Genomic DNA, 14,897 nt, shown 5'->3' with positions numbered 1-14,897 from the left:
TATATATGTGTCTGTCTGTCTATCTGTGTTGGGGTAATGGATTACAAGTAAAGTTAGTTATGCAATCAGATTACTTTTTTCAAGTTACTAATAAAGTTATGCATTACTTTTAAATTTATGTAAAATATCTGAGTTATTTTTTTCAAATAAGTAACGCAAGTTACTTTATTTTCCCATTTATTCACTGACACCTTTCCTGTCCCCGTGTTGAGAGAATATTCCATAAAAAGTAACTAAGTAACACAATTACATTTTACGGAGTAACACAATATTGTAATGCATTACTTTTAAAAGTAACTTTAAAATCTAAAACTTTAAACTTCACATTCTTTAATGTTTCGCAGAAGAAAGAAATTCACACTGGTTTCACACTGAGTAAATGATAACAGAATTAAAAACTTTCGCATGAACTATCCCGTTACCTTCAGCATTTATTTTGTAGAACACAACACGAACTGGCCATTTTTAAGTGGCCTCTGTTCTTAGCTATTTTCTTTATAATTATTTAAAAAAAATAAAATGAATAAGGATTCCTGAACTCTTCAACTATTTTGTAAAGTATTGAAATATAGTAAAACAGACTAACGTACAGTTTATTGCAAAATATTAAAATATATATATACTGTATATATATATATGAATACCGTATATTAATATTTCATAATAGAAAAACATTGAAATGCAGAGCAGTGGAATGCAAAAACATGTTATGTGCGAATAGCCCCATAAGTATTTTATTTATTTATTTTTGGTAATGTTTTTCCAGTTAATCTATCTAAACATTATTTCAACAAAAATTTACTCGAGGAAGAACACCACATAAGACTTGTATGTGCAAATGTAAGAGTTTGTCTTTTTTCACTTGTACTTAATATGTATTAAGATAACATTGTCTGAAAACATCTTATCTTATGCAGGGATTTTGTAGTAATTACTTATAGTTTTTGATGTGTTTTATGGATTTTTTAAAAAACTAATTCAAACTTAATAAGAAGTCATTTTAGCAGTGCAGTGTAGTTCTTTGCTGAGAATTCAGCTATAAATAAGATATTTACACAGTCTTGAGAAGTTTACACTTTATTGCTGAAAATCAATTTGTCTGTGGAAGGTGGCGGGGATTTGGACTGTTATGGTCTATTAGATCCACTGAACACGAGGTTATGAGCGGTCACACGTATCAGAAAGAGTCCGCTGATGCTAATGGAAGCAGACAGGCAGCAGAGGCACTCTCACCTTCCTCCTGCATTCTGGATGTTTCTGTCAGCAGTTAGTGCTGTCGGTACAGGTGCGCCGCTCTCTACTGACTGTCACAGTGTCTGACTGTCCCATAAACAGCCTGCCTAACAAGGACAAACAGGAGAGCTGTTAGCAACTGAAGCTAGTGCAGCATAGAAAGATGCTTTAAATGCACTTTGTCATTTGATGGGTATCTCATTCTCATGGTGGAAAGTGTATACACATTAAACTTACATCCAGCCTATATTTTTATGGAAACTGTTATGGACTGATGTGCCAATAAAATGCATCTGCTCAAGCATGTCAGCTTTCAGAGCTCATTTTGAGCTCTACCTGAAATCACTCAAAACTAATGTTTCCACTTTACTGTTTTTATATATGATGCATAAAACTACTTCTATTGAGGAAAAAAAAAGTTTTTTTCTTCAGAACAGATTTGGGACATCTGCAGTGAATGGGTGCCACCAGAATGAGAGTCCAAACAGCTGATACAAACATCACAATAATCCACAAGTAATCCACACCACTTCAGTCCATCAGTTAACATCTTGTGAAGTGAAAAGCTGAGTCCTCTATCCATGATATATTGAAAAAGTTGTCTTGTCTGAATCAGGAGAGAAATATGCATAGATCAGCAACCATGGATCAAAACAGTTCTAAACAAATATGTGGTTTGATGTTGTGAGAGGACAACAGTGGATGGCCTTTTTCACTGAAGGAAGTGTTATCACGGATTATGGACTCACATTTTGGCCAGAAGTGACAGTTTAAAATTAAAACGCCTCAAATATGGATTTGTTTCTTACAAACATGCAGCTTTTAACTTCACAAGACATGAAAGGACTGGAAACATGAAGGACTGATGGAATGGAGTCATGAGTCTTGGATGGCCTGAGGCTGAATACATTTTCAGCAAATGTTCATTTCAAAAACCTATTCATGAGAATATTTCACAATATTTATGTTTTTACAGTATTTTTGATCAAAGAAAATGCAGCCTGGCTGAGCATAAGAGACATCTTTCAAAAAATCTTACCAGTCCCAAACTTTTGAAGAATATGAATAAATATTAAGAATGAAAGTCATATACTTTGACATATAGGTAAGGAAATAATATTCAAATTTTAATTTTATGGTGAACTGTTACGTTAAGCTTATCAGTAGGTGAATAACTGAAGCAATTGCTTTGAAATCCTTTTGAAGTGCTTAGAAAGACCTCAGAATAAAAGGCTCAGAATTGGAACAAAAAATGAAAACGGAATTCCTCTTTCAAAGCTGCTCTTTGATTACAAAATTATAATCTCAAGATTAAAATGAGTGTAAAACTATGGCAATTTTTTTTTTTTTTTTTTTTTTACAGAGGGGCCGGTAAGATGAGGACGTTGATGGTTGTCATGTAATGATGTGCTTTGGGAATTTTTTCGTTTGAAGTTTACAGGGCTCAAAGTTTGTTCTGACTGCTGAATATTAAAATTCAACGAACGCACCACGTTTAGTTTAGCTTTTCAGTTTGATCTGTCAACCCTGCCTTATCTGCCTGTTGTTAAAGCACAGGCCAGTTTTTCTTTGCCCGGAAGGCATGTTTAATAAAGTAGAGGTCAGCAGAACTTCTTATGCAGGTGTCTGCACTGCAAGAGCTTATTAAACCAGGGCAGAGCAGCACTGCAGAGGAGAAAAACTGGCACAAATCTAAACACTGTTGCAGAACACACTACTCATCATTATCATTGATTTTACTTGTATCTATCTATCTATCTATCTATCTATCTATCTATCTATCTATCTATCTATCTATCTATCTATCTATCTATCTATCTATCTACCTATCTATCTATCTACCTATCTATCCATCCATCCATCCATCCATCCATCTATCTGCCAAATTTATCTTATATTTGTAAAATTCACAATCTCGTATGAAACTCAAAGCTGTATATATATATATATATATATGTATATAGGCTAATCAATCTAAAACAAGCAAGTACTGTGTTACTGTAGTTTGGAGGAGTGGAGGTAGTTATAGAGACGGTGTGCATGTGTGTGTATTTTTTTGATATTTCGCCATAAGAACCCCCCCCCCGACCTCCTCCAGTGTAGATCACTCATTGTTTGACCCTCACTTCATCTATAGAGGGAAATTGGTTTTTACTCCATCATAAATCATCAAAAGCGTTACTGTACTGGAACACTGGAAGATTAATGTTTTCACCGTGTTTGTATTTCATCATCTTTATATAAAAAGGGCACCATCACTTCTGTGAGTGTGTTGAGGTAAGAAATGCGTGTAACCAGATGGAGTCTACCAAGAGCTGTTTGTGTCCAAAACAGTGGAGCATTAATGTAGACTATACCTCACCAGTCACCACTGGCCTGATAAGGGATGTGTGCTTAAAAGATAACACCTAAAGCTTAAACCACTAACTTTGGGATTTAGGATCCAATTTAGACAAACTTGCACTGAGCAATGAGTGATGGTAAATGATTTCGGAGCACTGTGATATGACGGGTCACTGTATGACAGTGGCATTCCTTGGGACCTTGACCTTAATAGAAATCTATTCATGGAATTCATCTTCAGATTTTTCTCTAGGCACAGATTAATCAGGAAAAGCCCTATGGAAATAATACTAAAATTGTATTACACCCTTGATGTTCTATAAGTCACTTATCCAAGATCACGTGCGGCCATTTGTAGGCCTACCTTGAATGCACGAGGCTTTCGTTGTCATTCTCTAGTTATTTTACCTGTAGACTACAAAAACAGACCGTTTTTGTTACCATATTATTTTAACTCATTATCACAATCATAAATACACTGGTTTGTAGCACAAACAGCTTTAGCGTTAACTGCACTTCGTTATTCTTGTAGTTGTTTACATAACAGCTAATGAAGTTTCGCAGGAAATAGATAACTTCCACGTTGCGAAATAAAGTAGATAGACTAGTTCTAAAAAGTAGATAATATGACAAATCGAACTGATTTAAGGGGAATCCAAGACCATATTGTGCAATCTAATCATCTAATTGATGATGAATCTCACATAGGCTAATCAAACATGCTTTTATTTGTCAAAATAAATTTTTATTTTGTTACTGTGGTCTAGAACTGCCCCTGATCAGAATTAGCTTTATTCGCCAAGTGTGCGCAAACACACAAGGAATTTGTTGTGGTTTTTAAGGAGCTCTTACATACATGCATACAGGCCTATCTGAAATGAGAACAGAAATCATTTAAAGTAAGACTTAACAATAAATAACAATAATGTGTATGAATCTGGAACAGAAGTTTTATGTACAGATTTGTGAAAATATAGTTTATTTCAAAATGGTTTCAGGTGCAGTTTCTAATCTTACAGTAGGGTGTTCTTCAAATGTGACTTGAAAGCATTTTTCTTGGATTGAAATATATGGAGGCCAAACATATATTTTGGAATGTTTTTAAAATATATATTAATATTTGAAAAATATATTTTCAAAAATATAGACTATTGATAGAAAATATAAACTATTTATGCATGTTGGAACACTTTTTATTTTTTTGAGCACAGGTTATTTTCACAATGAACCCTGCCATTAATTAATGGCAATTAATTGCCAATTGCATTGGGCAAAAGTATGACGTTCTTAGATTAGAAGAATTCACAAATATCATTGTAATCTAAGACAGTTTTGAATTATGACTTTAAAATAAAGGCACTTCAGAGAAAACAAATATGACTTTTGGCTCGAAAACCTCATAGACACAGTGCACACACTCAGCATTTTATGATTGTATAGATCATCTCAGTACAGCCAGTGATGTCTGCGCTCATGACCATAACAAAGCAACAACGCCAGAGTGGCTTCCAGCCCGGTTTGAAGTTCTTGGAGGGCAGAAACGCGCTAAAGCTGCTGTGTGGGTCCTGCATTCATTAATTCAGCGAAGTCTCGCGGTGTTCACGAAACCTCTCAGACATCTTGCGTTTGTCAGACCGCTACGAATCTGCTACATGCACGAGCAGAAACGCAGCAAAATCCCATCCAGCATCGCTCGATCGCCATCACATCTTCACATGCGGGGCTGCTGAACTGAGTTTGCGCGTTCGAGACACTCGGAGAGGATCGCGTGCGGCGTTATTTTCGTATTGTGCGTCATTTCTGCATTTCTGTGTTTCCACCCAGGCAATATGGCAACACCCGCTGCTGTAAACCCATCGGGTGAGTAGCGATTTTATTACCCCCTGTGCATTTAAAAACAACGTATGTGGCGTTTCAACGGAAACCGAGCGTCGGCTTTTTACGCAATATTGTGTTTTCGCCCTAACAAAAGAACCCGCGACGCTTTAAACGCACGCGAGCACCCCCTCCCCCCCACGCAAGTAACAACAGCGACATTTAGAATTTTAAACGCTACAATGTATCATCACGTATATTAGTTCTCGTAACGTTCGTTCTTTATAGAACGTCGTGCGAGTGTATTGTGACGTCAGAACCAAATGTATCACATTTGGCTTTATTCTGCCGCGGCTTGTTGCTAATGCAAATTAGATGCTGAATGCATTTGCCACAAGCTAGTACGTGCTTTGATTTCCTTGATACGCGACTGCTGGATCTGATACGTTGCTTATGGGTCTGTAATTGTGGTCATGTGAAGTTATTTTGTTATGAGATGGAGCGAATAACACATACAACCGCTTTACTTCCTCTGCCTGTTGATTCATTGCGAAATGGATGTGGAATAGTCAAGTTTATTGTCATATGTACAAATCGGTTTTGCGAATACAGTGCTGATTTTGATGCTTCTGTGACAACAGACTGACAAATAACGACCGTTATGTACAAACAAGTAGCAGGGATGAGACAAAACGGTAAAGTGACAGTGCGAGATGTAAACATAGTTGGTGAAAGACTGTCATGAGCTCATGCAGAGAACTTTTTAATGCAAGTTTACAAGTTTTTAGTCACTGAATAGAGAAAGGCCGTTGAATTGTTGCTGGTTTAGGTTTTAATGCTGTCCTGCCTCCAGAGTCACGATGTTGTGGGCATCTGTGGTCTATTTTAGTCATTACAGAATGTTCTCATGTTTTTACTAGCTCAAAACAGCAACCAAAAAGGATGTCTCATTCACTTATGAAAAACGAATGTAAATAATATTTAAAATTGCAGAGATGCACAGATATAGAAATGTTGGAAAGTCATGCTTCAAGTGGATTCAGGCATCAAACAATTATAACTGTGTAAAGCCCAAAATATGAAATGCATTAGATTTTTCGAACTTTTTAAAAACGGAACAGTTTATTTAATGCATCATTTTCTTCAGAGGCCCAGACAATAAGCAATTTGAAAAGAAAGTAAGATACAATTCTGATATCTTTTAATGTAAATCAATGAGATGTTTAGGCTATAGCAGACTACGTGCATAACCCTATATCTCCCAGTAATATGACTTGGTAAGATGATTTTTATATGCTTAGTTTTAATGATCAAAGCTCTATAGTTTCAAAACATAAAATGCAAGGCAACACGATGATGATGATTGAGAGATGAACAAATAAACGTTCCTCAAAAGCCTGAAAGCTGCTTATATTTTATACTCTCATTTCTAATATTTTCTACAAAGTGATGTAATCAAGTAAACCTAAGCTGCTTCATCTTGAAAATTAGTCTTATGTTTACTTTATAAAGATCAGTAAAGATTACACAGCAAAAAGACACGTGAATCACGAGCTGAAGGGAGACATTTGGACAATTGTACTAAAAAGGCCTTTTACTTGCTGAAAAAGTATGAACCACCTATCAGATGACAGAAAGCATGCAGAAGATTATGTGCAACAGGTTTTTGGAAAGGTTTTGATCATGTTGATAATTTAGAGGCCTTAGAAATTCACACATCAGCGATTTTTACAAAAGCACAATATTATTTGCTTCTAGAATTGTCCTGATAAAACCGATACTCTGTTTAAAAAAAAAATACATCTGATAAACCTCATGCAACAGACTTCAAGAAAACAAACTTGTTTAGTGATTGTTCACGGGAAACATGTCACAGAAGCCTACTGCTGCTCAGTTTATTTAGTCACTTGCTAAAGTAAATTACACTCCATGACTCCATTGCTTCCACGAATACTCTTTTCCCCCCAGCGGGCAATTCCTTCCCCACCACCTCATTGTAAATGCAAATGAGTCGAAATGAATAAAGAATGTGAACGTTATTAGCACCTGGTTGACATGCTGAGTTGCCAAGCACGCTTTAAAATGCACAAGACCATTCTGGGATGGAGTCACGTGACTGTAGTTGAACTGAAGGGCACTTTGTTTTAAAGTCAGCTAGCTTTTATTTCACTTGCTTAACAAATCTGTAGGCCATCTGTACTTTTACCGTTATGCCCACAATGCTTAACAAAAGGCCCCGGCTGCAGCACGGCCGCGATAAGAACGTGTTTTGTAAAAATAGCAGTAGACATTTGTGAATAGGGATTACAGGCACAGTTGATTAGCCACAGTTTGGACTGTTTGCCGACCTCTTGTGTTTTTGAAGGAAGCCTTTCTGTTGAAAGCAGTGACAGATAACAGGACTGACCACAAGTGTAGCATTTCTAAGAAGGAATTATGTGCATATAGTGTGCTGCATGAGCTAGAAAATGCTAAAGAATGAACTTTTTCTCATTTTGGGCTTTGAGAAAGGCTGAGATTGATATATAGTTGACAGTATGTGTGAAATCTGCTATGTTTATACCGTATTCAGCTGATATGTTTTACAGATGTGTGTTTATTAACTGTTTAACATTTTAAAGTCAGAACCACCTGTTGTATAATATTTATAATGCTTTGAGTCTTATGTTTGTTATGTTTGCTTATGTGAAGCAATTTATTTGTTATATATAATGTGGTGTTTTGGTTAAATGCACATCAGTGTTGTTAAAGCAAAATTTTTGGTTAGTGAAATAAAATTGAAATGTTAGATAGTAGAAATGTTGCACTGGCAAGTTAAAGTACTAAAATGACTAAAACTAAAATTAAAACCAAAAATAAAAATAATAATGAAAAATAAAAATTACTTCGCCAAAAAAAACCCGAAAATTCTGAAAACCAAACATTTGCTGGTAGCCATTGAGCCATTTGGACCAAAAAATAAAAATTAAAGTCAAAGGCTAACCGGCAACTGTTTGGTTACCAACATTCTTCTCTTCAAAAAATCTTTTGTGTTCAGCAGAAGAAAGAAACTCACACAGGTTTGGGACAATTTGTGGGTGAGTAAATGATGACAGAATTTCCGTATTTGTGTGCACTATACCTTTAAATCAAAATTTTTTGTAAGTAGTATATAAATAATACTAAAACACACATTTATATCAGTGGAGTTAAATGGGTTGTAAATACCCCTCTGCGATAATAGAGAAACAGTTCATTTCACTGAACTTTTACTTGCATTTTTATATGCTACGCGTTTGCCATCAAGTCCTATTTATTATGTGTACGAACCAAGTTTCTAATCACCAAATAGACATTGTTGACAAGTTGTTTGTTGTTTTGCCAAATTTGAAAGTTGCATTCAGAACGAATCATTTTTGCAGTTTAGTTTCAGTAACAAACAGACGTTTTGAGTTCTGAAAGTTGCAATGTTTTCATAGCTTGTTGAATTCTTTGATAATCAAAATTTTCATTATATGGCCCATTTAATTCTGATGTGCATGCTGAGTCCATCCTTGCATGAAACATTTGCAAGTGATTGGACTTCTGTCAAGAAATACAGCATTGTGTTCATCCTTCAGTTTCTGTAAGCACTTGAAATGAGAATAAAGCTAAAAAAGTCACTGAGGACAATTACACATGCATGCTTTCGATTTTTCTGTTGACCGTCATGTCTGAAGTATCCAGAACGTTTGGCAGTGTGAACTTTCTTTGGCTGCGTAACAATAGTCCGAAGAGAAGAGTCATTGTTCACATGTGTGTGCTATCAGAGGAAGGATGTTAATTCAATAGTTAATTCAGTAGTTTCTTCCTTTAAACTTGTAGGTTTCTGAACCGTTCCTGCTCAGAAGCACTCAATTGAGAAACTCTTTTCTGCATGGAAATGTGCCGAGTGTCGCTTCGACCTCATCGGCACCCAGAGATTATACTGCTTCAGTCGCACTGAATTGCCCCTTTCACTCTCTTTTAAGTGCTGCTGGAGAATATAGGAACTAAATGCTTTACTGCTGTTTCTGGTCATCCTTGTGTTTGGAATGGCCTGATTCCATCTTATTCTGTCACAGCTTCTGGTTTTATAGGGTTTTAGCAATTATATAAAAAGGTTTGGTAGTCCATTCTGAAGTTGCTAGTCAGTTTGCTCAGATTAAAATGATACACAGGGCTGCAAACTCAGCAAATTTGTGTTTTGTATGCAATTTGTAATGATTAGTTTAGTTAATTTTTTTCATGGAATGGTGCAAGAGAGAAAGGCTCAAATGTTACAGAAAATTACTTTGTCAAAACTCCCCAAAGTTTTTTTTTTTTTTTCTCTCTCTCATTTAATGAGGTATTTGTTGTAAGTCCATGTAAATGTCAGCCTTGAAAATGTGTTTTCATGGCCGGTCATGTGCTTGACTATCAGTTCACTCAGGGACTGACAACTTTCAAGGTCTACAGAGAAAAACTTTAGATTTTCTAGTAATATAGCAAAAATTGCTAAGTAAGCCTAAATATAATTTATTATTGGCTGATATTTGGCCATTTTGAGATCATTATCAGTGACCAATGACCATGTTGGTTTGATGAATTAACAAACTAGCATTGACTGTCTTTACCAGCAGCCCATACATTTAGTTTGTGAATGTTAATATTATTGCCACTTTTAGTGTGTATGTGTGCATCTCAATTGCTATAATTTGGTTGTATGTGAAATAGACCACATGGGTTGATATTTTTGTTCTTTTGCTCACCAAGGCTGTGTTTATTTAATGAAAAATATTGTTACAGTATTAAATAACAGTTTTTTTTATTGGAATATATTTTAAAATGTATTTTATTCCTGTGATCAAAGCAGAATTTTCAGCATCATTACTCCAGTCTTCAGTGTCACCTGATGCTGCGTAAGTCGGTCGAATATGCTGTTTTGCTGCTCATTTATTATTACTATCAATGTTGAAAACAGTTGTGTTGATTCATATTTTTCTGGAAACTGCAATACTATTTTTTTTTTTTTTCCCAGGATTCTTTGAGCTGTTCAAAAGAACAGCATTTATTTGAAATGGAAATCTATTGAAACTGTATAAATGTCTTTGCTGTCACTTTTGATCAATTAAATGCATCTTTGCTTAATAAAAGAGTGCATTTATTTTAAAAGAAAAAGTTTTACTGACCCAAACTTTCAAACAGTCATCTGTGTGCATTAATTCAAGAACCCTACTCTAATGCATTGGCCATTGAAACGCCAAAATCGACTGAGCCTCTGCCGCATAGCATACCCACAATCCTGTGCTGAATCTCAAGTCCTGATCCAGATCTGAATCATTCCTCCAAAGAAATCAATTTATCTAAGTTTATCCGTCACAGCACAGATCTGTAAAAGACTGGCCGCTGTCCAAGACAGCGTGGTGTTCTGGGATGGTTTTCTTTACGCTTTGATTGAAGAATTTGCTCATTTGGCCTGTTCCTGTCTCAATGGAGTTTGCTTCTCACACAAAACACAAAATGAGACGTGCTGTCCACATTTATAAGGAGCTCAGACATTACACGCGATCCTAAGGGACGGGGCCCGGTACCAAGTGCCGTGTGGATGTTTTGTTTTGGGGCAGATCTGAATGAAACAGGCCTCTGGTCATTAGAATGATTCGGAGGAGAGAAGAGAGAGATGAGCGTGTGAGCTGTTGAGTCGTGATTTAAAATGAGAGACAGCAGTGTCCTATCTGTCTTCCAGCCTTCACTCCGTCCCTCGAGACAGATTAATGAGTTTGACCTGAGGGCTTTCTGACAGAGAACGACATCGGATGAGGGAGCTTTAGAAAGTTCTGCAAAGCAGTGAGGCATCTGAAAAGGAGATATTTTGAAGAATGTTCGCACAGCTTTTTCCATGCGGTGAAAGCATACGGTGACCAGCACCCTGTATAGCCTGTCATGAAATAGTAGTCCAAAAAAATCATATTTTTTTAATTGGATATATTTTAAAATATATTTTTATATTTTTTTAATAACTTTTTTTTCTTAATGTTTAGACAGAATCTAAATGAACAAATCTGCCATATTTGCTACATCAGGCTTTTGGGGCTCATATTGCGTGATTACAAGAATATGGAGGGAAAAAGGGTTTTTATATATATTTTTTTCCCTCCTCAGAGTCTCAGGCTGAGCAAAAATCTGCAATTTGGTGCAGATGCTGATATGTATATGGCGAAAAAGTAAGATTAAATTCAGATAGCTTGTAATGGAAATCAGTGAGATCTGTATAACAGACTACTATACAGTCATGGCCAAAAATATCGGCACCCTTGGTAAATATGATCAGAGAAGGCTGTGAAAATTAAAATGCATTGTTAATCCTTTTGATCTTTTATTTAAAAAAATCACGAAAATCTAACCTTTCATTGGATAATAAGAATTTAAAATGGGGGAAATATCATTATAATGATATAAATGTAAACAAATAAATGTTTTCCTCTAATACACATTGGCCACAATTAACGGCACCCTTTTATTAAATACTTTTTGAAACCTCCATTTGCCAGTTTAACAGCTCTAAATTTTCTCCTATAATGCCTGATGAGGTTAGAGAACACCTGACAAGAGATCAGAGACCATTCCTTCATCCAGAATCACTCCAGACCCTTTAGATTCACAGCTCCATGTTGGTGGTGCTTCTCTTCAGTTCACCCCATTCATTTTCTGCAGGGTTCAGGTCAGAGGACTGGAATGGCCAGCAGAAGCTTGGTTTTGTGCTCAGTGACACATTTTTGTGTTGTTTTTGAGGTTTGTGTTTGGATTATTGTACGGTTGGAAGATCCAAACATGGCCCATTATAAGATTTCTAACAGAGTCAGTCACTTATTGATTTTTTATCTGTTGGTATTTGATAGAATCCATGATGCCATGTGTCTAAACAAGATGTCCAGGACCTCCAGCAGAAATATAGGCCACAACATCAAAAATACAGCAGTATATTTCATTGTACACATGGGGTACTTTTTATCCCTGTGTTCACCAAACCCATCTTGAGTGTTTGCTGCTAAAAAGCTCATTTTTTAGTTTCATCTGACCATAGAAGCCAGTCCCATTTGAAGTTCCAGTCGTGTCTGATAACTGAATATGCTGGAGTTTGTTTTTGGATGAGCGAGGAGAATTTTTCTTGAAACCCTCCCAAACAACATGTGGTGATGTAGGTGCTGTTTGACAATTATTTTTTTTTTTTTCTGACCCCGAAACTCAACTATTTTCTGCAATTCTCCAGCTGTGGTCCTCGGAGAGTCTTTAGCCACTCAAACTCTCCTCCTCACCGTGCATTAGGACGATATAGACGCACATCCTCTTCCAGGCAGTTTCGTAACATTTTACGTTGATTGGAAATTCTTAATTATTGCCCTGATGGTGGAAATGGGAATTTTCACTGCTCTAGCTCTTTTCTTAAAGCCACTTCACTAATTTGTGAAGCTCAATTATCTTTTGCTGCACATCAGAAATATATTCTTTGGTTTTTCTCATTGTGATGGATGATTAAGGGAATTTGGGCTTTGTTTTCCCTCCTATTTATATTTCTGTGAAACAGGAAGCCATGGCTGGATAATTTCATGTTAATAATCACCCTGGAGTGCTCAAAATTGTGAATATGAATGGGAATATACTTCAGAGATATTTACTATATTGGGTGCCAATAATTGTGTCCAACGTGTATTTGAGAAAAACATTTATTTCATAATGATATTTCCCCCCCATTTTAAATTCTTATTAACCAATGAAAGGTTAGATTTTTGTGAATGTTTTAAATAAAAGATCAAAAGGTTTAACAATGCAGATTCATTTTCACAGCCGACTTTGATCATATTTACGAAGGGTGCCCATATTTTTGGCCATGACTGTATATAGGCTAACGTTGTCACTCTATATCTCCCAATAATATGTTATTTAAATGATTTTTAGATGAACAAATAAATATTTCTCAAAAACCTGATGATCATTTTCTAAAACATTATGTATGATAAAATCAAGTAAACCTATGTTTCTTCAGTCCAGTAAGTGATTATTTTGAAAAAGTTAACTTGTGGCAGCCTTGAGCAGTTTTTAGCCCGTTTGAATTCCCCTCATGGATTGGGGTTTCTCTTGTACCTTCACATGTACTGAGGTGTAAGTTTGTAAACCTCATAAATTAATAATGAAAACTCAGTGAAAGGGTCTGCTCAGCTCCAGAGTACAGGAGAACTGGAAGGCAGACTTTATCAAATATTAATATGATTCTGCAATCATCAGGCTGAACATGTCAGAGTGTGTTCATTTTCTCAGCCAGCTGCTGTTGGCGATGTTAGTCTGTGTGTGTGTGTCACACATACTGATACTGTTTAATTAGTGCAATGGTTTTTGATGCATTTTGCCTTGCTTTGTGACCAGCAGCACACACATACATTGTTTTTTTAATTTTAGATTTGTGTGTACACTACTGTTCAAAAGTTTGGGGTCAGTAAGATTTTTTTTTTTTTTTAATGAAATTAATAATTTTATTCCTCAAGTATGCATTGAATTATCTTTATAATGATATAAAATATTTATATTTCAAATAAATGTGGTTCTTTTTGAACGTTTTTATTAATCAGAAAACATTCTGAAAAATAAAATGTATCACCGTTTCCACAAAAATATTAAACAGCACAGCTGTTTTTAACATTTATAATAATGAGAGTTGTTTCTTGAGCAGCAGATCAGCATATTAGAATTATTTCTGAAGGATCATGTGACACTGAAGACTGGAGTAATGATGCTGAAAATTCAGCTCTGATCACAGGATGTGATGTGTTCACATAGACAACAGTCATTTTAAAAGACAATAATATTTCTTAATATTACTGTTTGTACTGTGTTTTTGATTAAATAAATGCAGCTTTGGTGAGCAGAAGAGACTTCTTTCACATTAAATCTTACTGACCCCAAACGTTTGAATGCTGTGAAATTTGATGTGCATGTTATTGCTCTGATTATATTTTGTCAGCTTTGATGAAGAATTTATAATGGGAATACATGTTTGACAAAGAGTAGATGATATGTTCACTGTTTATTCAAAATGTGTTAATGCTTGGGATTTTATTTGTGGGGTAAAAGTCATCTAGCATGTAGATCATAATTTCTACACCAGCTGTATGTATGTGAAGTCAGTGTTTCTGTGGCTGATGGTGAAGATGTTTCCTGTCTTTCAGAAATGGGCACGGATCTGCCGGGGCCGGTGGCCATGCCGGGCGCTGTGGTGGGCGCGGGTCAGGTCAGGATGGCGGGTGCCATGCCGGGACGAGGAGGCAAGCGGAGATCAGCGGGGTGAGTTATTATGCTGAACAGTGTATTATTTTCATAATTGTAGATGATCTGTTTAATATGACACTTAACAGTTCAATATAGTGTCTTGCAAATGACAAAAATATAAATAGAAAAGTCAGAATTACCCATTTTCAGTTGTGTTGTTTAAGGTAATTGGGTAATTAAGGGTAATTGGGTACAATTGCACAGGT

The 14,897-nt window shown here is 35.9% G+C and overlaps 1 protein-coding gene across 5 annotated transcripts in view; it reads left to right on the top strand.

Moving 5' to 3' along the window:
- The first annotated feature begins 4,854 nt into the window (after positions 1-4,854).
- arnt2 (aryl-hydrocarbon receptor nuclear translocator 2) overlaps positions 4,855-14,897 on the top strand; it is a 91,783-nt gene continuing 81,740 nt past the window's right edge. The window contains exons 1-2 of one of the 5 annotated variants that reach the window (XM_058781724.1): positions 4,855-5,134; positions 14,592-14,706. In XM_058781724.1, coding sequence (XP_058637707.1) covers positions 14,594-14,706 — 113 coding nt within the window. In that variant the 5' untranslated portion in view covers positions 4,855-5,134; positions 14,592-14,593. The other 4 variants (XM_058781723.1, XM_058781726.1, XM_058781722.1 and 1 more) reach the window with 4 other exon arrangements.

The sequence above is a fragment of the Onychostoma macrolepis genome, chromosome 07 (assembly GCF_012432095.1).
Source record: "Onychostoma macrolepis isolate SWU-2019 chromosome 07, ASM1243209v1, whole genome shotgun sequence".
Lineage (NCBI taxonomy): Eukaryota > Metazoa > Chordata > Actinopteri > Cypriniformes > Cyprinidae > Onychostoma > Onychostoma macrolepis.
This window is presented reverse-complemented; position numbering and strand designations above follow the sequence as displayed.